This window comes from Rhinoraja longicauda, chromosome 5 (genome assembly GCF_053455715.1).
Source record: "Rhinoraja longicauda isolate Sanriku21f chromosome 5, sRhiLon1.1, whole genome shotgun sequence".
Taxonomy (NCBI): domain Eukaryota; kingdom Metazoa; phylum Chordata; class Chondrichthyes; order Rajiformes; family Arhynchobatidae; genus Rhinoraja; species Rhinoraja longicauda.
The window spans coordinates 59,322,457-59,348,588 of NC_135957.1; the positions used below are offsets into that span (position 1 = coordinate 59,322,457).

Below are 26,132 nucleotides of genomic sequence, written 5' to 3' on the forward strand. Positions count from 1 at the left end.
GGGCTGCATTTGGAGTATTGCATGCAGTTTTGATCACATCATCACAGGCAGGATGTGGAAGCTTTGGAAAGGGTACAGAGGAAGTTTACCAGATTGATATCTAGATTGGAGGGTATTAGATACAAGGAGTGGTTGGACATAAAGGGGAGGAAAGCATAGGATAGCTTCTGAAAAACTTCACACTTTGTGTTTTAGCCGTGTGGTAGTCACTGCTGACTGCCCAAGTGGGTTCTGCTGACTTTGGGTGAATTGAGTAAGTGTGTGAAATGGTATGCTCAATTCTACAAGCAGCTCCTCAGCAAATGAGGCAGCCCATGCCCATGCCCATGTGCACCAAGACCTATGCAATTGTCAGGCATGAGTGGCAAGTAACACCTTCACTACAAAAGTGTCATGCTACAGCCATCACCTACAAGAGAGAGTCTAGCCACCTATCCTAAACATTCAACAATATTACTGTACCATCCTTAAGTCTGCCACTATCAATTCCCGTGGTCACCTTTAAAGAGAAACACAACTGGACCAGCTCCATAAATATAGTTTATTGAACAAAAAACAGTACAGCACAGGAACTGGCCCTTTGGCCCTCATTGTCCATGGTGTTCACGATGTCCCATTAAACTAATCTTGTCTGCTTGCATATGATCCATATCCCTACAATAAACAGACATCCCTACAAATCCCTGCAAAATGGAGTCTGGAAAAGGGTCACGACCCAAACTATCACCTATTCCTTTACTCCAGAAATGCTGCCTGACCTGCTGAGTTACTCCAGCTTTTAGTGTCGATCTCCTGCAAAATGGTTCCTACAAATCATAGACTGGGTATGCTGCAACAGGTGTCTCACCTCCTGATTTTCAGGTTCTTTGCACTGTCTACCAGATGCAAATCAAAAGCACAACCAAATACCAAGATTGCATCATCCAGCAAAAAGCAATTCACTAGCTTGCTACCAACCTACTAGGCTGTTGATCATCTATCATGCCATCCACATCTGGCAAACCATGGCTGCAGTGGGAAACGAACGTGCACTATAGTTATTCGCCCAGGATACTCCGACAGGACTTCCCAAGCCCACAAACTCTACCACCAAGAACATGAACATCACCATCTGTAAAGTTCCCTTCCATTTGCACATCATCCAGACTTGGAAATGTACTGCTGGCCTTTTCACTATCACTGGGTTTAAGTCCCATAACACCCCGTCTAGTAGAACAGTGGGAATGCATTGTCCAGAAGGTAAACAATGGTTTAAGAAGGTGCTCATCAGCATCCAGTCAAGGAAAGTTAGGATTAGTAAAAGATATTGGCTTTGGTTTCAAAAACAAATGGGGTTTTTTAAATGATGAAAGCTGACATAACTTTAAGCATTCAACAATAATAATACAAAAGGTACTTGGTAGACAATAGACAATAGGTGCAGGAGGAGGCCATTCGGCCCTTCGAGCCAGCACTGCCATTCAATGTGATCATGGCTGATCATTCTCAATCAGTACCCCGTTCCTGCCTTCTCCCCATACCCCCTGATTCCGCTATCCTTAAGAGCTCTATCTAGCTCTCTCTTGAATGCATTCAGAGAATTGGCCTCCACTGCTTTCTGAGGCAGAGAATTCCACAGATTCACCACTCTCTGACTGAAAAAGGTTTTTCCTCATCTCAGTTCTAAATGGCCTACCCCTTATTCTTAAACTGTGGCCCCTTGTTCTGGACTCCCCCAACATTGGGAACATGTTTCCTGCCTCTAACGTGTCCAACCCCTTAATAATCTTATACGTTTCGATAAGATCCCCTCGCATCCTTCTAAATTCCAGTGTATGCTTAACCTTAAAAGCTTGTACCTTGCACCATCCCCCCCACTTCAGACTGCCCATCCAAGGTATGAGGCCCACCCCTCACCATTCTAAGACACCACAACATGAATATGACCTACACCTGCCCATCATAATGAACCAACCTGAATTTAAAGACCCTCTTTTCTCATTGACTAATTCTCTGACCAGCCCAACAACCTTCAACGAGACTTTCACCTAACAATCTGTGAAGCAGGCATGATCTACCTGTTTTCCTCTGTGTGTATCATGGTATGGTAGCATAGTGATTACATTTCCAAACCAGTAATTCTCAGGTCTAAATTCATGGCCTGGAAATCTGTTTAACTTGTTGTGGTGGCTGGGGACATTAAATTCAGTCAATTGAATAATAACAAATTTAAAGAGGTAGAACCAATAATGGGTACCATGTAACCACTGAATTGTCACCATCTGATTCACTATTGGAAGGAACACTTCCATCCTTTGGCTAATGCCATTCCAGATCTAGAAGGTGTTGTTTACCTTAATTTCTCAATACATGGACAAATATATGGACAGAAACCACCAGATGGCACCAACAATGGCTGCCTCCTCAACAGTCTGTCTGTCCCTTCTTTGTTGTTTTAATAGTATGTGTTAAATGTATGTTTTTAGAGTTCTTAAGCTTGTTTTATGTGGTTGGTGGTGGGGGGGTTTGTTGGGGGAAATCTTTTTAAAATCTCTTACCTCGACTGAGATGTGATTTTTTTCCATATCGTATCTTCGTCCGCACTGCGGCCTAACATCGAGGACTTGGCGGCCTTTGCTGGAGACTGACTTCGGGAGCTCCAACCGCAGGAGCCTGCGGAACTTACCATCGTGGAGCGGGCGATCCCTTTGCCAGGGATCGACCTCTGAGCTCCAACCACGGGAGCCTGCAGACTTTAAATTTAACATCGTGGAGCTCGCAGTCTCTGGTTTGAGACCGACTTCGGGAACTCCAAGCCGCAGGAGCTTCGACCGCCGGCTGCGGGAGCTTCGATTGCCCCGATGGATGGTTCGACATGGGAGAATAAAGAGGAAGAGATTGGACTTTACTACCTTCCATCACAGTGGGGAATCCGCTGTGGTGGATGTTTATGTTAACGTTTATGTAGTTGTGTGTCCTGATGCATTTTCTTTAGTATGGCTGTATGGTAATTCGCATATCACTGTACCTTGATTAGTACACGTGACAATAAAAGACCTTTGAAACCTTTGAAATAAGGATGAGGGATTCATGTTGACCTGGCAATTTCTCGTGAATGAAACATTGCCATTACCATCAAATGATAAAGAGAGGAGGTGCGAAATGTGAAGTCAGAGGCAGGGATGGGGGGGGGGGGGGGGGAGAAGGGGAAAGGGAACAGAATAGTTTGAGAAATTGATTTTCATCCACGTGGGGCACAGGGAAGAGAGGAGGGAGAAAGAGGGAGGGGTTAGTAATCTAAAATTAGAAATTCCAATGTTCATACTGTTGGACTGTTAGATAACCAAACATAATGTGAGGTGCCGTTCCTCCAGTTTGGGGTGCTTTTGTACTCAAGCTCTCACAGCAGTAATGTAGGGTGTCTGGGTTCCCTGTCAGAAGCATTCAAATCATCCATTTGAATTACTGTGTCACAGCAAATGTGTTTCAATAATCAGAGCTATATTGGTAATTATAATAAACCCACAATGTAAATGCATAATGCTGCAAAGTTACTTGTCTGCGCTCAAAATGTTAAAGGTTAGTAGATAATTGTAGCCATCAAAGCTGTAGTTAATCATTTATTGTTATCTCTGTGTGTTAAACATAAATAAGCTCAACATACTTTGAGTTTGGGATATTCTATTGAGAGGTTTGCCTAGAGAATGTTTGTTTCCCTTGACAAATAATGAGCTTTATATCAACCTGTTCCCTCCTTCAAGTGACACAGTTCAATAGGGCACAAAAGTGTCAAAGCAAAGTTAGTATCAAAGTTTAAAAATAAGCTTATCCGGCACCAAATGCCTCAAAATCGAAGCTCTTTTTGCTATTTTTTTTATGCATGCTGTTTTGCATATCAGACAAGCAATAATTTCAACATCAATTAACAACCATAAAAATATATATCATTGGTGCTCCTGTGTACAATTCACTTTAATGTGTGAAACATTTGCACAACATCTGTTGTTGATGTGCAATGTTGATGTGCATTTGTTGACGTGCAATGGACATTTCTGTGCTTTGCAAAATAAATTGGTTGTTAAAGGTGCAACCTTTGACCTGCATTTTCCATTCACTATAATCATATATCATACTCTGACGAGGGTCAGCAAAGAGACACGAATTGAAGATCTCCCACTGGGACATCAATGTTTTATCATATCATATCTATACAGCCGGAAACAGGCCTTTTCGGCCCTCCAAGTCCGTGCCGCCCAGTGATCCCCGCACATTAACACTATCCTACACCCACTAGGGACAATTTTTTAATTTTACCCAGCCAATTAACCTACATACCTGTACGTCTTTGGAGTGTGGGAGGAAACCGAAGATCTCGGAGAAAACCCACGCAGGTCACGGGGAGAACGTACAAACTCCTTACAGTGCAGCACCCGTAGTCAGGATCGAACCTGAGTCTCCGGCGCTGCATTCGCTGTAAAGCAGCAACTCTACCGCTGCGCTACCGTGCCGCCCACACCCTTCCTCAGACTTATTTTTCAGTACTCTATTTTTTTAATCAAGGTTCACAAAGACTGTAGAGTAGCCATATTGGTGAAGATGCGTCAATAACTTACCTTTTAAAAAGCCCATGAATCTCAATGACAATGGGACAGTTAGAGCAAGCATGGATTGGGCCACAAATCATCACATTAGAGGACAGGGGTCGCCCAGACACACAACAAAACATTCTGTCATTAGACAGAATAATCACACAATTTTTCATGCCTTCAACTTGGTAAATTACGAGTTGCCTTGCCAAGATATTTTGTAGCACACAGCATTTTTACTAATTTAATGTGGCATTTTAGTCACCATTTAAAAAAGTTCACAACAGAATTAGGCACAAGTGCGGCTTTATTTTTCTGCCCTATCTGTTGATGCTAGAACCTGAATTCTTCATGAAGTTTTCAACTTTGCTTTACAATTCAAATCCCTATCTCTTCCAATTCTCGATTACTGTTACAAAATGTGTCATTGCAATTTTCTTTACTTTGAGTCAGAAAAAGTGAAGAAAAAATTACTATAATGTTTCAAAATTGTCAAGTATTTTGTAATGGTAGATTAAATAGGGCGGCTTCTGCTCTTTGGCAGGTTGGGAGCAAAAGGATTGAAAAAACAAAATAATATTTGCACTGAGATTTATTTAAATGTGAAGCATCACACTCGTCTACAAGCAGAAGGGAGAGAAGGATGACCAATGTCTTTGGCAACTGGCATGACTAATGACCTGTCCCCTTCACCATCAGGTCTGACTATTTGAACATGCTGGAGATCTGGTTCAAAGATACAGTATACCGTATGTCTCCTTTTTTCATGTTCATTTGTGGAAGATGTTTTATTCAATTGATACCAGCATCCTAATCCAAAGTGACAGAATTTCATTGAACATAGCGTATATTAGAGAAATAGAATTAACCAATATTAGATGAAAGGACATAACATTTGGTGCTTGAAGACAAACTTTCACCATTTTTATTTCAAGTGAACACGACAAATCTAGCAAATTTGGACAGCTTACTCTTGATAATGTCGAGAGACTTGAAGTACCGTTGGAGTCATAGAAAAACCAGGAAACATTGTGTCACAAACTACTGCTAAAAGGCCACGAACATGATACGTGAACCTGATTTTCTCTCCACAGTTGCGATCACACCTGCTGAATATTTACAGCATTTTCTTTATCTAGACTTCTCCTTGAATATTTTAGTTGGTATGCAAAATTGTAAAGATTAAGCTGGAACTTTATGTGAAATGTCTCCGTTAGATTCAGTTACAGGTGAGCCTGGAGTTAATTTTTTTTAAAAATCTGGCTATTGTATCTTAAATTGCACCTGCCAAAGAGAAATATGAAATTAGTTTTGTTCACGAGTCTGTAGACTGATAGTCTAAAATGGAAATTATAAATTAATGCAAGAATAAAGATAAAAAGTGCAAGAAACCAAATAACATTACCACAATTTATTAATATAACAAACGGATCTTCAAAATGAATAAAAATGTTCAAACAGTGATTTTCATAATCAGGTTTAAATTATGCAACATAAATCATTCCAGTCAGATGAACATTATCAAATTTTTCATGCATGTTTAGAAATTCAAAGTGATTGCATTGATTATTATGTGTTCTTGCTGTACAGATATGGTTCATTACATTTATTTTGTTATATATTTATATTTAACTTACAAAGGCAATTAGCATGCAAGTGTGTTAATGAACTAATATCTGGAACCAACTTTTCCAATCTGACTCAATTAAGGTTGCAAAATTATAATTTGTCTCGTCAATGGCACCCAAGCCAGGTGACCAGCATCCTAATCCAAAGTGACAGAATTTCATTGAACATAGCTCATATTAGAGAAATAGATTTGATGATCTCAGAAGTGGATCTGTGATCATTCATTACAATCGCTCCACTCTTTTAAACTTCTACTCCAAGACTTTTCTGGACATTATCTCGCACGAAAAGTTATTCCCTTTATCCTGTATCTGTACACTGTGGGTGGCTTCATTGTAATCATGTATAGTCTTTCCGTTGTCTGGATAGCACGCAACAAAAAAGCTTTTCTCTGCACATGACAATAAACTAAACTAACATTTATTAATGTGATTGTTAAACGATATTTCAAATATTTTAAAACTCAAATTAGAAAGGAACTGAAAGAATTGAAATATTATTGTCTGAAATTAAGCAATGTAGCTGAGGTCAAGCTGTTCGACAATAGACAATAGACAATAGGTGCAGGAGTAGGCCATTCGGCCCTTCGAGTCAGCACCGCCATTCAATGTGATCATGGCTGATCATTCTCAATCAGTACCCCTTTCCTGCCTTCTCCCCATACCCCCTGACTCCGCTATCCTTAAGAGCTCTATCTATGTTGGAAAATATATTTTCATTGTTGAAATGTTAAGCATTCAAAGACAGCTACGAATTTATTTTCAGGTTTGTTGCTAAAATGTGCCACTGTTTAAGTCATAACAAAAGCAGCATCACATAATGGTGTTGGAGATATTATAAGCCTTTTCTGTATTTATAATGAAAGATAATGTAATTTTGTTCAATGCTACTTTTTGTAAGATGTGCTGTGTGGGTGGTATCATACTTTTGAACATGGAATTTAAATTACCTGCAATTTTATTTTGATTTCTCTGCACACATGACAGAGAATTTTAACATTCAATACCTTTCCTTAAAGTATTCAGTAGCATGCATATGACAATGATTCATGGTGCAAAACAACAATATTTTCTTCAAAACAAATTTATCTACCAGGTAATTTCAGTAAAAAGGTAATAGGTTAACAAATATAAACACTGGTCTTTAAGGGATACCTTGCTGATTTATTAATCTGTCCTTTTGTGCAGGCTTGTGTATCTTTTATGTTTTTAATAAATGATCACAGAATTCTTTATTATCATTCAAAATGTCATGTAATACAGTCATTGAGATTATCAACACAACTGTACCTATTGCATTGGATTGGTTTGGTGGATCAGAAATCCTGAGAAGGATGATTGCATTATATTGGAGGAATACAAACCATTAAAATTTCTTAAAGGCAACTGCAAATATATTTTATCTACTTCTTGAAGCACTAGTACAACACCCCCTGAGGCTTGATCAATCTTTCTTTCTTTGTAATCATTGTATGTGTATAGAATTGGTTTGCCATTTTTATATAATGCAACTTGAACACTTTTGCCTTTGACATGGACATGATATGAGAAATAGTAGATGCCAGGTACCTGACATGTAAAAACTCCAGTTTCTGAATCATAGATGTTGTCTTGATTGAATTGTATTCTGTCAAAAACAATTGGCAATCCTGGTGCAGAGTATGGTACAGAAAGAATAGCTTTAAAGCCCATACCAATATTTAACATTCCCGATGTGGTGTAGGTACCGTATCTGCTGGACGGTACATTGGTTTCTCCAGCTGGACCTGGTGGCCCTGGTGGCCCTGGTGGACCATGGGGACCTTGAATTCCTGGTGATCCTTGTATTTCCATATCATCAGCTGCTTCGTTGAACCGAGTTCCAAACATGAAAGTGTTGAATCGTCCTGATGGACCAGGTGGACCTGGATCTCCTTGGTTTCCTTTGTACCCCGAAGAACCTCGAGGCCCAGTTAAGCCTCGATCACCAATAATCCCCAAAAGTCCCTCCAATCCATTAACACCCCACTGACCCAAAGGCCCTCGAATACCAGGAAGGCCTCTTATTCCCAACTCGCCATGTCTACCCCTGGGTCCTTCATCACCTTGTGGAGTAGGTGATCCTTGTGGTCCTTGTGGCCCTCGGATACCTTCTTCTCCTGGAATTCCTGCTACTCCGGGAGAACCCGATGGTCCTTCCTCACCTTGTATTCCAGGAATTCCTTGCAGCCCCATTTCCCCATGATCTCCTGAAAGCCCTGGATTGCCCTTTGAACCTGAAAAACCTGGTTCTCCCACTGGACCTATAGGCCCCGGTGCTCCTATGAGCCCTGAAACACCAAATCCTCCATTTACTCCTGGATCTCCTTTCTCGCCAGTATTACCAAAGACCCTGGGGCCAGGATCACCCCTAACACCTGGAAAACCTGGTCCCCCAATAGCTGGTGAGCCAGGTTTACCATTTACACCCTTTGGGCCTGGTGGGCCCCTTATCCCAGGAAGCCCTCCCACGCCTTGTTTACCATCTGCTCCTGCTATTGTGATCGCTATACCAAATGGACCTTGCATTCCTCTTTCGCCGGGAAGTCCTGGACTTCCAGGATCACCAGAGTTCCCAATATCACCTTTCTCGCCCACACTGCAAAGAGTACCAGGAATTCCTGGTGTTCCTGCAATTCCTTCTCCAGGAGGTCCTGAATTGCCCCGTGGCCCTGGATAACCCTTTTTTCCTGTGATACCAGGCAGACCAACCCCAATATTGCCTTCTTCTCCACGCAAACCTGAAAGCCCTTGTTCTCCATCTATTCCACTTTTGCCTTCTGGTCCTGGAGAACCTGGATGTCCTTGGGAACCTGGCTTACTATTTTGTTGTATTGCACTTGCACCCGGAGCACCATGTAGTCCTTGCAGACCATCCAGTCCTTGTAATCCTCGAGGGCCTATGTCACCAATTTCTCCACAAGGTCCTTGTTTACCCTTTACTCCTGGTAATCCTGGATTTCCTGGTTTTCCCACAAAGGGTGCTCCTTGTTTTCCTTGGTGTCCATCTAATCCAGGCATACCTGGTGGCCCTCTATTCATCATGCCATTTGCTCCTGGTGGGCCTCTTTGTCCAGGTAATCCTGGAGGGCCTCTGACTCCTATAAAAAGAAAAAAAAATCCATTATTTATAATATGCTAATAGGATTGTGAATTTGGTACCTTTTACCATAATATTTTTAACAACTAATCTAAAGCCACTTATTAAATTCCAGAGGCTGGTTGGAATGTAGTTGCACCCGCAGTGAGTAGATGACGTGAATTGTACAGCTACACTTAAGCAGAAGCTGAGTAAACATATAAGGGAGAAAGAAATAGAAAGCTATGTCGGCAAGGTTATCCCATATGATGCAATATTAGAGTAGGCTTCCGTGCAGCACCATCATCAGTGGTGATCTTTCTATTGTCTTCCTTTTTAGTATCATAATCTATATACATATATATCTATAACTAAAACTCTCATCTTCATCATATCATATCATATATATACAGGCCGGAAACAGGCCTTTTCGGCCCACCAAGTCAGTGCCGCCCAGCGATCCCCGTACATTAACACTATCCTACACCCACTAGGGACAATTTTTACATTTACCCAGCCAATTAACCTACATACCTATGTATGTTCCCAAAATACAGCCAAAACGGTACACGATAGTGCAACAATTTTAGGGGCACCTTACTCACCATTTGCCTGCCATGTGCAGTATCAAGTTTCGTTCAAATTTTTGCGCTCTCGTGTACCGTTTTGGCTGTATTTCAGACACATCCCCATAAAATAAACATCGCCATTTTGATCTAATACTTCCGTGCTCATCTTGCGGTCACAACAGGAACCCAACTGGTAAATGCGCGTGCGCAGTTGGAGGAGGGTTGCCGGGATCGGCGGTGGCGCACCTGCGGAGCAGCGCCGGGAGGACTGGTGCCCGTCCCGGCGTGCCCCGCGCCTGACTTTCCTCCCACACTTGAACGGGGACTCAACGGGTCCACGGGTCGTGTTTCGTTCAAATTGTTGTGCTATCGTATATCTTTTTGGCTGCTTTCTGCCCAACCAATTGTTCAAGCGCATTTGATTGCAACATGCGCCTTAATTTAGTTCAACAAAGAAACTGACAAGTTACTAAAGAACCTTTCGTAACAACAGGAACCCAACGGGTCCACCGGTCGTCTAGTAATAATAAATGTGCATCATGAATTGCAATTGGCAATGCTGCAATAGCTGAGAAACTACAATGGGTTTGTTCAAATATTAAATCAGTGTTTTTCATTGGCTTTGGAATTGATCTATATCAAGTGTGCAATTCTGTGAATGTTGTCAATGGAACATAAACTGTAAAAGATGTTGCAAATCCAATCCAAGCAGTTTCCCCACTTGGGTGAATAAAGATCACTCTACTATGCTTTAAACTTTAAATGAATCATCGTCAGGAGATATTACGAAAGAACACAAAACTTAGAACTGTACAGCACAGGAACAGGCTCTTTGGTCCATAATGTCTGTGCTGAATATAATGCCAAGACCATCTCTTATCTACCTGCACATAAACCACTTCCCTTCATTCCCTGCATATCCATGTGCCGATCCAAAAGTCTCTTAAATGCCATGATCATATCTGCTTCCACCACCTCCCCTGAGAGCATATTCCATGCACTCACCACCCTCTGTGTTAAAAGTCCTCGAGTTGGAGCCCTGAACTGGGGGAAGGCAGATTTTGATAATGTTACATTGGATCTGGAGGAGGTAGATTGGGAGAAGCTACTGAATCAGAGCTGGTAAGTCTTCAGAATCAGCTTGTCCCTGTGAGAGTAAGACGCTAAGATACTAAGTTTTGTGAACTTTGGCTAACAAAGAATATTGTAGGTTTGATCAGGGAAAATAATAATAATAATAATAATAATGCATTACATTTATATAGCGCTTTTCTAAACACTCAAAGACGCTTTACAGGGTTTACTAAAACATGGAGAAGAAAATAAATAGATAAATAAGTAAACGAACAGAAAAGGAAAAAGAAGATGAGGTGACGGTCAGTGGTTGAAGGCAGTGCTGAACAGGTGAGACTTCAGTGATGTTTTGAATGTGGTGAGTGGGGAGGAGTCTCTGGCGGTTTGGGGTAGTGAGTTCCAGAGGGTGGGAGCAGCGATGGAGAAAGCCCTGTCCCCCCAGGATCTGAGTTTGGTCCGGATGGGAGGGGACAGGAGGTTAGCAGCAGCAGAGCGGAGGGTGCGGGTGGGAGTGTGTCTGTGGAGGAGGTCAGTCAGGTAGGAAGGCAGTATATGTCAGATATAAGAGATTGTTATTAAATGAGTCTCTTAACTTCATAGGGACTTTGGAGAAAACTTAAGAAAGAAATGTTGGGCGGCACGGTAGCGCAGCGGTAGAGTTGCTGCTTTACAGCGAATGCAGCGCCGGAGACTCAGGTTCGATCCTGACTACGGGTGCTGCACTGTAAGGAGTTTGTACGTTCTCCCCGTGACCTGCGTGGGTTTTCTCCGAGATCTTCGGTTTCCTCCCACACTCCAAAGACGTACAGGTATGCAGGTTAATTGGCTGGGTAAATGTAAAAATTGTCCCTAGTGGGTGTAGGATAGTGTTAATGTAAGGGGATCACTGGGCGGCACGGACTTGGAGGGCCGAAAAGGCCTGTTTCCGGCTGTATATATATGATGATGATGATATGAAATGAAGAGGGCATAAAGGGACCATGAAATGGCCTTGGCAGGTAGGATTAAAGAGACTCCTGAAACCTTTTAGAAGATCATCAGAGTAGCTGAGGCAGCAAAAGCTCCTCTCATTGATTAGAAAGGAAATCCATGCAAGTAGTCAAGGGATATGAGTGAGATACTAAAGGAACACTTCTCATTGGTATGCACCAGTGAGAAGGATGCGGAGGCTAGATCCTAAATGGAGAGTTAAGGAGGGGTATTCTGATATTCTGCAGCATGTTTGTGTCAAGTGACGTCAGTCTGAAGAAGGGTCTCAACCCAAAACGTCACCCATTCCTTCTCTCCAGGGATGCTGCCTGACCTGTTGAGTTACTCCAGCATTTTGTGATACCTAAGGGTGGAGAATGCTGGGGCTCTGAAAGAGATATATGTATTTTCATTAGATGTTTCGTAACAATTTGTTCTGGTCCAACAATGGCAGAACTACACCATGAACGGTAGGGTTCTGGGGAGTGTTGTAGAGCAGATGAGTTTAGGTACATAGTTTCTTGAAAGTAACATCGCAGTGAAAGTTGCAACACATATAGTATTTTTAAAAGGCTTTCGGCACATTGGCCCTTCATCAGTCAGTATTATGGGCCAAATGCGGGCAGGTGGGATTAGTGTAGATGGGGCATGTTGTTCAGCGAGGGCAAGTTGGGCCGACGTGCTATTTCCACGCTGTTTGATGCTATGACTCACATTGACTACCTTGGCTTTATGCTTGCCTGCTGGGGAAGTGTGTGTGCTTTACGTGACACTCAAAACAGTTTGCAATTTTGAATTGGTAAAGATGTAATGGCTAATTTCCATTGCATATGAATTCATATCAGACTCGCCCATATGCTCCAAATTTTGCTTTGGAAGTCTGGCCTTTGCTTCCATTATATGACTATAAACTAACATCAATTTGAACATTGCAGAATCTTCAGCATTCCTCAAGGCCTTTTTCATAGATGTCAAAATTTTGTTTGCAAATCAATTTAAGTTCAATTGATTTTACTTATCAAACATAATGGGTGGCAAAGTGACGCAGCAGTAGAGCTGCCTTACAGCACCAATGACCTGGCTTTGATCCTGACAATGGGTGCTATTTGTATGTTCTCCCTGTGACTGTATGGGTTTCCTCAGGTACTATAGTTTTCTCCTACATTCCAAAGATGTGCAGGTTTGTAGGTCAATTGGCTTCTGTAAATTGTCACTAGAATGTAGGATGGAACTTGTGTATGCGGTGATTTCTGGTCAGCGCAGACCCAACTTGTTTCCACACTGTATCTCTGAACTAAACTAAATTAAACGAAACTACATTTCTCATACAGCACAGTGTAAAAACAAATATGCTCACTGGAAATGTTGTATAACTTATGATATCTAACATTGCATTTAGAAGGATGGATAGAGAATTGTTTTGTACAGACACATTCATACCAACAATTCTCATTATATTACTTTCTCCAATTATATTATGTTATATATCTAAACTCAAAGTTCATATTCCTCGTCGCACACACCAGTTTCCAAACCAACCCCTTGATTCTGAGTAGCCTTTTTGCCTTGTTCCCGCTTTTGTAGTGACACTGTTTCTGTTCGTGACCTGTTTTGTCTGATTTATTCATTTATATGGTCACCATATCTTTATTGTTTCTCCCAGTACTGTTAACTTTGGACTTTGACTGATTTTTACATGAATTCAAAGTTCCAGACTCAGATCATGAACTGATAAGCTTTGTTCTTTGACACATGTTTTCCTATTGCCTCACCACCATCTTATTAGTTGTTGATATGCCATGCTAATTGCCAATTTAAACTGTATGTGTAAGTAGCCATGATCATATTAAATGGTGGTGCTAGCTCAAAGGGCCAAATGGCCTACTCCTGCACTTCTTTTATCTGTAACCTGCACAATGCAGAATACTGAGAAAGAAACAGAGCTGTATGTGCAACTGTTTAATACATTGAAACTGCTATGCTACCCATGGGATATATATGTGCACATATATCAACATAAATTTCCAATACAAACTCAAAGCAGTGGAGAAGTACAATTAGTGCTTTTTCTGAAAAATCCTCCAAATCCACCGGTCGAAAGATGACCCTTTAACGTCATCCTCGCCCAGGGCAACATCAAAGCTCAGATCATGCACAACCAGTTCCACTGGGCAGGCCGCATTACACACATGCCGGCATGTCTGTCTTCATAAACAACCTCTTTACTCCCAGCTTCATTTTGGCCAAGAGGTTAACAGGTCAGAGGAAACTCTTTAAAGGCATTCTCACAATCACTCTGAAAAAATAACTTCATAGATTCTTGGACAACTCAAAATTTAAAAATGTAGAAGAAATGTACAGGAAGACAGCGCCTTATGCCTCTATGATGGGGACATGCAGAGGACCTGTGCAAAAGTGGAAGAAGTGCACAATGTTCGACCACCATCCCTGTCATGCACCACCTGAGGCAGAGTCCGAGGTTCTTGCATAGAACTCACCTTAAAACTGGAACAATAATAAGTCATTCTCAAACCCTGCCTAAAAGGGAAGAAAAAACTATGGCTAACTGGGAAGAAAGGGAAATGGTGGGAAGCAGGAGCACCCCAGGCTAATGTGGGAACATTGAATGGTAAGCAATACCAGTTATTTACCAGCAGATGGTGCTGTTGTACTGTTCAAAAATCAATTGCCAATTTTGTTAAAGATGAACACAAAAAGCTGGAGTAACTCAGCGGGACAGGCAGCATCTCTGGAGAGGGAATGGGTGACGTTTCTGGTCGAGACCCTTCTTCAGACCTATCTTTAGCCAATTTTGTTAATGTGGAATTCATTTGCACTACATTTTCTAAAGCCTCCTGTGCAAAAACAATTCTTTTTTCATCTACCATCGCTCTAACATCTGTTACAAATTGTATATTTCCTAAATGGTGTTAATTTCACAAATCATGTTGTTTGATTTTTGAAATAAGGAGCCGTAGATACTTGTTTGCAAAAAAGAAAAAATGCTGGAGTAATTCAGCAGTCAGGCAGCATCCTTGGAGAACATGGATATGAAATAGTTCGGGTCGTGACCCTTCTTGCAGTCTGATGAAGGGTCCCAACCTGAACCGTCACCTATCCTTGTTCTCCAAGGATGTTGGCTGACCCGCTGAGCTACTTCAGCACTTTGTGGCTCAGGTTGTTTAATTTGTTGCTCTCTTTGCCATAAGCTATAATTTCATTTGTGCCTGAACTACCTCTGCTCTAAGATTTAGGAAGCTGAGCTTCTGAGTCTTCTTCACTCTTTCACTGAGCAGGAGTATAACTTGCTTGGAATGAGGCATCATTTTGTTGTTCTGTTTGCTGCACCTGTGTGGCGTATTGCGTCCTTCTCCATGAGAAGTATTTGCTTATCACAGTCCTCCATCTCCTCACACAAATTACCGCTGTGGTCTCTAATGATTCCTACACTTTCCCTTGTTATCCACCTTGTCTTTAATATACTAGATAGACAGTAGTTGTAGTTGTAGATACTGTAGTTGTGTGGTCACCAGTTAACTCATGAAGGGTTATAAGGATTAATTGTATGCCTATATACTTCAGATGATTTGCGTAAAGATAAAGACTAAGTTGTACTAAACTTTAGTTTGTGTTACTTCTTTGTCAATTATGTAATTGATCAACAAGAGGATCAACAAAATTTATAAAATGCTTTGAGGTTTTCCTTTATCCTTATGTTGCTTACTATGCCGTATTGTGTCTGCTCTCACTTTTTTTTTTAAATTGCCCATTGATCATTCTATACTCCAATAGAGCCATTTTTGTCCGTTCTCTGTATTTGTCATAAACTACCTTTTATCTTCTTGATATAGATGTAAAATGCTGGAGTAACTCAGCGGGTCAGGTAGCATCTCTGGAGAAAAGGAATACGTGACATTTCGGGTTGGAACCCTACTTCAGACTGAAAGATAGAGAAGGCCAATTTTATCTTCTTTATTCAGCTATCAATGTCCCTTGGCATCTAGCATTGCTTAGACTTGTTGGCCTCACCCTTCACCATTGCAGGAACACGCTGACCCTGAAATTTCACAAATTTCTTTTGATTGTCCCCTACTGGTTGCCTGCAGACCTTCTTGCAAATAACTGTTCCACTTTTGCCAGTTCAGTCTTATTTTGAAGTACTTTGGCAATCTGTGCAATTTGTGAGTGTGAGCTTATGGCACTGCTCAGTCTGCAAGCGGCCAATGGACCCTACAAGATTCTATCTTTGAGTATTTGCTGGTAGATGAATGTTGGTTAGTTAATTTAGTTTAGTCTAGTTTAGCTTAGTTTTAGTTTAGTCTTGTTCAATGTAGTTTAGAGGTACAGGATGGAAACATGCCCTTTAGCCCACTGAGTCGACGCCGGCCACTGATCACCCTTACACTAGTTCTATATTATCCCATTTTTGCATCCGACACACTGAGGACAATTTACAGAAGCCAATTAACCTGCAAACCTGCATATCTTTGAAAGCACTTAGGTGGTAGGTGGATGAATGTAGTGGTGACGTTATGTCATTTAAAAATGCATGAACTGATCTTAATGACAGTCCTCCAGCTATTTCCAAAAAAACACTGGCCTGTATGATGTGTGACACCATGTGTGACATTGGTGCGGTTTTCCAGATTAGATACAATTTATGCCTGACTTCCAGCAGCCACTTCAGACAAATTGATCATTCTCTTAAAAAAACAGCTTGAAATCCTTCTCAGGAAGTTATGAATATGATCTCTATGCTTACACAATTAAGAGTGTTGATAGAATTGGTTGTAAATCAGTAATTATGGTGATCGGTCGGCACCTTACAGATTTCATCCAATGTGCAAATGTTAATTGAACTATATGATTGTTGCCCTTGTATTTGAGGGTTTTCTAATTTAGCTCCTGCTAACAATATGAACTTCATCTCACAGATGTCCTCTTGTATCTCCCCTAGTGAAAGTTTGTCACTGGTTGGGTTTAATATTCAATTCAAGTTATTTATTTCATCACAGGGAGCATTACAGCTAAGTAGATCCAATCCACTCCTTTATTCTTACACATGCAATTCCAACTGAGCTTCCAAATGCTCATCTAAATGTGAGCCATAGTCACAATCAAAGATACTAGAGGACCAAGATGAACCACTCTGTCGAAATCGCCTATACTGAAGTGTAGGACGCAATGGAGCGTAACGTCCGCCATTTTAGTAAGCAAAACACACCGTTCGTTATGCCTCTCGTAGTGTAATCATGTTTTGGGTGACAGTATGTGTGATGATACCATAAAAATGCAAAATATATCTCATCTATCAATTCACAGATTTTTGTTATTTTTCTTTTAAAATGTTTCTGCAAGTTTCTGCCTACTAAAATGGCGCCATGACATACTACGGTTTTTAGGGTCGAGTGGTCTAACTTGCTCTGCTCTATTATCTTTGGTCACCATACAGCACCAAGGCTGAACATTCCCAGTCTGTTTTACCACCACCTTGAACACATCATTTCACAAAAAAAATGGATTAATCTTCCATGTCAAATCAATCACAAAATTACTGTAAAATCTAGGAAAATAAGATTTTTCTAAAGGAATAATTGCAACTTCTGTTTCTCTTTGATGTTATTACAGAGCACAGTACTTAGTTTATCAAATCTATGCAGGAATAATTGCAAACTTTTTCTTGATTACTTTTGTAGTAGCATACTTTATGTAATTCTGTGCAACCCCAGTCATATACTTATATAGTCTTTGTATTTATATTGGAGTGCAGTGACAGGAGAAATAATTCAACTGCTCAAGCCTGTTCAGCCATTCTAAAACATCATAGTTAATTTCTACCAAAACCCCATTTACTCACCTTTGTTCCTTTTCCCTGGATGCTTTAACAAAACAAAAAGGCATTAATTCACAAAATGCTGGAGTAACTTAGCAGGTCAGGCAGCATCTCGGGAGAGAAGGAATGGGTGACGTTTCGGGTCAAGACCCTTCTTCAGACCCTTCTTCTTCTGAAGAAGGGTCTCGACCCGAAATGTCACCCATTCCTTCTCTCCCGAGATGCTGCCTGACCTGCTGAGTTACTCCAGCATTTTGTGAATAAAAACCTTCGATTTGTATCAGCATCTGCAGTTATTTTCTTATACAAAAAGGCATTAATATCAGTTGCAACTATTTTGTTTGGTGCAGCATCAGCAGATCTTCCACAAGAGGTCAAAGGCGCAAAGGTAGAGTGAAAATGAGATGGAGAATTAAAGGTATAGTCTACTGGAAGCTCAGAGTTACCTTTGCGGAAGTAATCTATCAATCTGTCACTGCACTTTACCGAGTCGATGAAAATTCATTGATCTGAAATATTAATTTTCTTTCTTTCTTCGCGGATGTTTCCTGACCTGTTGAGTTCTTCCAACATTTTCTAATTTTAACCAGATTTCCAGCAGCTATCTTTATTGCTTTTAATATTTGAGAAACATGGCAGACTATTAATTGAATATAAATTTAATTGTGCCAATATGGGGTTTGAACTGGCATCTCTGGATTATTAATTCAGGCCTCTGAATTAATGACCAGTAATAAATCAATTAATTAATGACCAGTAACAACTGCACTACATATATCTTGTTGGGCATTGCTTGCTTCTGATCTATAAATACCTGGTAATAACATAATTTCACAGTGAACTTGCCGAGCACTAATTTTAAGATTTTGTTCTAGTTTCCCCTACTGGAAAAATAGTTTACCTCTAATAACTCTTTTGGATTCCTTACTTCACCCTTCTGCCTTCTTGACCACCCTCATAATTTAAAGCTTAGTGAATCTGCACTTTACCCATTCCAAAGCTAGTACAAGATGTTTGAAGTTAAGTGACCAAAGTTCAGTACTCCAGTCTCCAATCAACATTGGTAGTCATTCCATAGAAATGTTGGCAGGTCATCAAGGAATTGGTGTCATTGACCTATGTGACTGAGTGCAAATGTTGCTCTTCTTTTGCAATTATATCTTTCCTTGAGTATGGAGATCAGATACGTGTACATTATTCCTGGTGCAATTTCACCAGAAACGTATGTAATTTCATTAATAGGAAGATTTTTTTTAAAACAATCACATTGGAAGACCACTGCACACTGTTTATCACTGGAATTGCAATGGTATTTTACAGGCTACATCCATATTGTAGCAATCAACACAGTCAATTTAAGGAATCAGTTCCACCCTGGCAAGTCTAATTTGCAATGTCTGGCTGAATCTCAATTTTCATGCTGAAATTGGGATGGGAACTGCTATGTTTGCAGGATCTTATCAAGATATAAAGTAAGAGTACTTTTAGAAAGTGTTCAAAAGAGCTGCAAATACATTTTGACACAAAGTTTAGATCTAAGAATGATTGTGATTCTTTGTTGTGTCAAAGCCTAGCAATGGAAAATACTTCTACACTCCTAAAGAAATTGACATTATTGACCTGAGAATCAGGTTGCTTCCTTTCTTTGGAGACAATCGGAGATAATTTACTCTATTGCGATGTAAACATACCATTCATTTCAGGGAAGCATAGGCAAATGGATGCAAAATAGACACAAAAAAATAAATTAGCATTTTCTTCTCTCAGGTTCAATAGAATATAGATTAAACATTAAATAAGAATAGGATGCAAGGAAGAAATACAAATTACAAGATTGGTTTTCTACATCCATGTTAGGAACAGCAAATAATAACAATCATGCAGGTCAAAGCATGTGTTTTGAAAGGAGCTATTGTGTTGGGCTACAAATCTCATAACTTGTTCTATAACACTGAAAATTATACAAATAAACAGTTCAGCCAGAATTTTGGCAAGAGATGTTGCTTGACTTTGTTGAGTACTTTCTGAATTTTCTCTTATATTACAGATTTTCAGCATCCTTAGAATTTTGTTTTAGGATTATATTCCTTAACTTTTCACAAACAAATTATTAAGTTGACATGAAATAGTAAAAGGACTATTTATCAAGAAATGCAAAGAATAATATCAAAATATGTCTCCTATATTTTACCTTTAATATAATGATTTTTTTTTTAAATCGGTTCTAATTACCTTTCCTTTCACTTTTTGATTTTATTTTTTCTATATCACAGTTTGCTTTTACATCTTAATGTTTGCCTTATGATCTTTCTCAGCTCCACATTTGCACTTTCAGTTACTTATGAAATTATAATGTTTTCACATTGGAGGTTGTGGAATTGGATATCAATCATAGTATGATCAATGGATTGCTAATATGGACAAAATACCGTCTTGTGAAGACTTCACTCCTTCAGATAGTACATTATTTCACGTTAGAAGGTAGTTCAAAACGGGTGGACATAATTTTAAAAAATCCTATTTTTGTTCAGATTATCACTTTTTTTCTTCTCACCTCATCCCTTCAAGTTAAATGGCATTGAAATAGATTCTTCAGTTCCCCAAAAACATGCTGATTCATTTATACTCATCCTCCACTAATTTTATCCTCTTCATATTCTCCTCAACTTCTCCCAGGTTCTACCTCTTACTTCTCTCCAGAGACAATTCACAGTGGCCAATTAATCTCCCAACCCACACTTGTTAGGGCTGAGAGAGGGAGCTGGGTCACCAGCAGAAAACTCCCCACAGGCAGTACCAGAGGTCCGGACTGAACCCAGACTGCTGGAGCTGTGTGGCAGCACCTTTACCAGCTGAAGCATTGTGCCGTAAACATTTTGGCTTTGGTTGAGCCAGTTCTGCACACCTAGTCCTTACTTCAGGGCCAGAGATAGCAAAGAATCAAAATATCAATTTGCTATTTCACATCATTTTGAAGCACTTTTGCGACAGTAAAATCTCACATTTGTTGCATTGTGATTTAATAACAATCATCAAACGTACCACAATAATTTGTTCCTGAGATGATAGTCACAGAAGCCAGCAGTAGAAATGAACTGATTGCTCCTCCTGCCATCCTTGCAGTCTTAGCTCCCTAAAGAATTAATATATATTGTCAGAATACACTTTTTAAAGATCCTTTGAAAGGAAACTAGTCAAATGCATTGAAATTTGCTTAAATAAAGTTAATAAGTCCCAAGACATTACCTGTGTTGGAAACTACTTCCCAGTTTTGGGTAGACAGACACCAGGCACAACTAACTTGATATAATGGCAAGTTGTTTTATTTATGTGGAGCTTATTCAAACCGTAAATTACCAAGAATTCCTACTATGTAATTATGAGTGTGCTGAATATGATACTTCTTACGGGCAAGTCAAGTCAAGTAAAGCTGTGTCAAACAAAGATGACTTACCTTGTTGGCAGTAAGCTCCAGGTTGTGCAAACTCCAACCCAAGGAGTCTGTCTTGACAACAACCATGTCTGGGCTGCACCCTGTGGCAAACAATTGTGCATTACTCAAGGTTAATTTAACCCAATGCTACTATGCGTGCAGTACTATGTGCAATTATGGCTGGCCCATTACACGAAGGGTGTAGAATCTTTGGAGAGAGTGCAGAACAAGTTTACCAGAATGCTGCTTGAATTAGAGAATATGAGAAAAGATTGGAAAAACAGATTGTTCTCTCTGGAACAGCAGAAGTTGAGGGGAGACCTAATAGAAGCCTAATAAAATAATAGATAGGATAGACAGTCAGAACCTTTTCCCACGGTTGAAATGTCAAAAACTAGAGAGCATAGCTTTAAGGTGTGAGGGGCAAAGATTAAAGGAGATATGCTGGGCAAGTTTACTTTACAGAAAGTGTTGTGGGTGCCTGGAACGTGCTGCTGGGGTGGAGATGAAGGTGGATGGTTGGCATTTAAGAGTCTTTTTGATGGGTACATGGATATGCAGGGATGAGAAGGAAATAGATCATGTTCAGGCAGAGGAAATAGTAATCTTGGCATTTAGTTCAGCACAGATATTGAAGGCAAAGGGCCTGTCCCTGTACTGTACTGTTCTGTGTTCTATTTTTAGGAGTGAATATAACATTACATTCATCCACCTTTTTGATCCCAAAGCCTGACATTCTGGGTACTTAATCCTTGTTGCATTTTTGCACTCTTTGCATTTTTGTTTCTTAGTTATGATTTTTGTTTCTTCGTTATGTTCAGTTGAATTTTGAAGGTCAGGTGTGGAAAGGCCATTTCTAATTCTGCTCCATCATCTGTAAATAATTAGGTCTGCATATGTCACAGATTTCAGACATATACCAATTAATGAGCACAAGGATTGGAATTTTCCAGGCAGGTGAGGATGGCGAGACAGCAAGCTAAACAAAGCAGTGCATCATTTCAGCACGCAATACAGCAAGTCTAATTTCTGACCCTTGGTGGAAGAGGGCATCAAGATTACTCGGCTAATTTGAGTTTGAGTTTGAGTTTAGTTTATTGTCATGTGTATCAAGGTACAGTGAAAAGCTTTTATTTCATGCTACCCAGTCAGCTAAAAGATAATACGTGATTACAATCGAGCCATTCACAGTGCAGAAATACATTATAAAGAGAATAACGTGAATAATATTTAGTGCAAGGTAAGTTCAGTAAAGTCCGATCAAAGATAGTCCAAGGGTCTCCAATGAGATAGATAGTATCTCAGGACTGCTCTTGAGTTGTTGGTGGGATGGTTCAGTTGGCTGATAGACTGTAACAATTTGCATAAACTTAGAACAATTTCCCCAGCAATATGCAACTTTTCGCTCAATTTCATATTTCTTACATTTCACTTATTTCTTATGACATAGAAATAAACCATAGGTCCATGAAATCTATGCCAGGTCTCACAGCATTCTCATAACTACCATTATGCCACTCATGTGTTGTATCCTTTTTGACTTTAGACTTAAGAGATACAGCGGGGAAGCAGGCCCTTCGGCCCACCGAGTCCACACCAGCAATCCCCGTACACGCACTATCCTGCACACTAGCACAAATTACAATTTTACCAAAGCCAATTATCCTACAAACCTGCACTTCTTTGGAGTGTGGGAGGAAACCGGAGCACTCGGAGAAAATCCACATGGTCACAGGGAGAATGTGCAAACTCTGTACAGACAGTTCCCGTGGTCAGGATCAAAACTCTGGCGCTGTAAGGCAGCAATTCTACTGCTGTGCCACTGTGCCGCCCCTTACACATGCACCATTGACAGATCACCTACATCTACAGCTACTCTCTTCACCTCATGGATGTGATGGAAGCTGCTGTTTTATTTCATTCTTTATTTGGCTGCATGAACTCAAAGGCCAGTGACCAATGTTGAGATTGTTACCATTCAGGAATCTCTGGGGTGGAGATGAGTGTACAACCAAACCACAGAAGAGAAGGTGACAGCATGCAGTGGGTACTGCTAGTCACCAACAATAGCCCACACCCAGCGTGTCGACCAAGGTGCAGCCTGAGGACCTCACTTTATTACTGGCCCCAGCCTGTCCTACAAAAACACCCATATGCAGGTTTTCACCCCAGTAGTAGTGGGGAGGGTTGGGACACCGAGTTCATAAGTCATTGGAGCAGAGGTGGGCCATTTGGCCCATTGAGCAACTCTGCCATTCAGTTATGGCTGATCTATCTTTTCCTCTCAAGCCCATTTTCCTGCCTTCTCCCCATAACCATTAACACCATTACTAATCAAGAATCTGTCCATCTTCACCTTAAAAATACTCAATGACGTCCTCCACGGCCATCCACAGCATTGAATTCCACAGATTCACCACCCGCTGATTAAAGATATTCCTTCTCATCTCCTTTCTAAAGCTGCATTCTTTTATTCTGAGGCTATGCCCTCTGGTCCTAGACTCTCCCACTAGTGGAAACATCCTCTCCACATCCACTATCTAGGCCTTTCACTATTCGGTGAGTTTCAATATGGTCCCCACTCATCTAAACTCCAGAGAGAGCAGGCTCATACCATCAAACACTCATGATCTGTTAACCCAGTCATCCCTGGGATCATTTTTGTAAAACTCCTCTGGACCCTTTCCAACGCCAGCATATCCCTCCTCAAAACTGCTCACAATACTCCAAATACATTCTGACCAGTGCCTTAATAATCCTAAGCATTACATTCCTGTTTTAGGAATAGAAATATTAACTCTTGAAATATATCCTCTTGAAATAAATATTAACGTTACATTTGCCTTCCTTACTACCAATTCAACTTGCAAATTAACTTTTTGGGAATCGTGCAACAGCATTCCCAAGTCCCTTTGCACCTCCGATTTCTGAATTTTCCCATTTAGAAAATATTCTACGCCTTTAGTCCCAATACCAAAATGCATGACTCTGTAGTGAGTCCAGACGAGTGGTATTATCTAAATCCTTTATTAGTATAAAACCCGTAACAAACGCGACAGACTTCTTTCTGGACAAACACTAACTTCACTCACTAATCTAATCTCCAATCCAACGTTTGGCGCCAAGCATTTAAATACCCCGCGCTTCCTCACCCCGTGACCGTAACCCAATCCGAGGGTTCTATTACCTGGCCAATCCCTATGTCCCTACAACTCCACACTTTGTTACACTGTATTCCATTAGCCACTTTCTTAGCCCCTCTCAGGTCCTTCTGCAGAGTCCCTGCTTTCTCTACACTACCTTCCTCTTCACCTATATCCGTATCATCCGCAAACTTGGCCATAAAGCCTTCAATTCCCTCATCCAAGTCATTGATATACAACGTGAAGAATCGAGACCCCAGAACTGATCCCTGCGAAACACCGCTAGTCACTGGCAGACAACCAGAAAAAGCCACTGTTATGTCAGGGTTTCAGGGATTATGGGGAAAAGGCAGGACAATTGGGTTGAGAGGAAAAGATAGATCAGCCATGATTGAAAGCCGATGTGGACGATGATCCGATTGGCCTAATTCTGCTCCTAGAATTTATGAACATTCTTTGCCTTCCACCATTCAGACAACCTATTCATGCTAGTATCTTCCCTCTAATACCATGGCACCATGGCACAGCAGCATTCAACCCTCCTTAGAGTATGTGGATATATACTTGTGAATGTTCATGAGATCTCAGAGCATTATAATGAATCAGTGCCATGAATTTAATGATTGGTGGAGCAAGGCTCAAGTTCTTTTATTGTCACGTGTACCAATTAAGGTACAGTGATATTCGATTTACCATCGTGGTATTAAGGTACAGTGATATTCGATTTACCATACAGCCATACTAAAAAAAAGCAACAAGACACACAACTATATAAAAGTTAACATAAACATCCACCACAGCGGATACCCCACATTCCTCACGGTAATGGAAGGCAATAAAGTCCAATCTTCTTCCCTCTTTTTTCGGGGCAGTCGAACCATCCGCAGTCAAGGCAATCGAAGCTCCCGCGTCGGGGTGATCGAAGCTCCTGCGCCTTGGAGCTCCTGATCTCGGTCCCTAATCAGCTCCACGACGTTAAAGTCCGCAGGCTCCCATAGTTGGAGCTCCAAAGTTGATCCCTGGCAAGGGGATCGCAAGCTCCATGATGATAAGTCCTGGAGGCTCCCGCGGTTGGAGCTCCCGAAGTCGGTCTCCAGCAGAGGCCGCCGACTCTAGGATGTTAGGCCGCAGTGCGGACGGAAATACGATACAGAACAAAAATCGGATCTCTATCGAGGTAAGAGATTTTAAAAAGTTTCCCCCAACCCCACCCCCCATCCCCCACATAAAACAAGCTAAAGAACATTAAAACATACATTTAACACATACTATAAGAATCAAAGAGTAATCTCTTACTCATACATATTTACATTTACCTTACCAAACCCTTATAAGAATATCCACAAAACAAAGAAGAAATGAATTAACCCATTGTCACACTCCTGGGAAAGAAAGGCCAATAAATCAAGGAATGACATTTGGTCAATAACTTAATAATCCAGTCAGCAAAACTTTAACACTTTGTTCAACTAATCAGTAAACAGTATTAATGAACAAAAAAGAATTGTACTGCAATAAAGCAGTTTCATAGTAATTCAGAGCTAAATGACTCACTCATTATCTAAAATGTTGAGATCAATCTGCTAGGTTAAATCAATCAATCGATAAATACTTTATTACAGACTCAAGGTCCAGATAAAAGCCGACATTGGCTTTAATCCAGTTAAAGTGGATTAATCAGATTAATTTGGAATTGAAATCCTTTGATGGTTGATAAATCATGATGTTTAAAATATTATATGGATTGAAAAAATGTTCTGAAGCTTCCATCTTAATGATCTACAATTCAAAGCTAGGTTCATCTTCTTCTAATGTGGGATG

At 40.5% G+C, this 26,132-nt stretch overlaps 1 protein-coding gene across 1 annotated transcript; it reads right to left on the reverse strand.

Annotated features, from left to right (window-relative positions):
* Positions 1-7,483: 7,483 nt before the first annotated feature.
* Positions 7,484-21,255, reverse strand: LOC144593682 (uncharacterized). Its single transcript, XM_078399628.1, has 3 exons — positions 21,190-21,255; positions 20,778-20,868; positions 7,484-9,312 (listed from the first exon to the last, which is right to left on the reverse strand). The coding sequence occupies exons 1-3, from the start codon at positions 21,253-21,255 to the stop codon at positions 7,484-7,486; spliced, it is 1,986 nt and encodes a 661-aa protein (XP_078255754.1).
* Between the last annotated feature and the right edge of the window lie 4,877 nt (positions 21,256-26,132).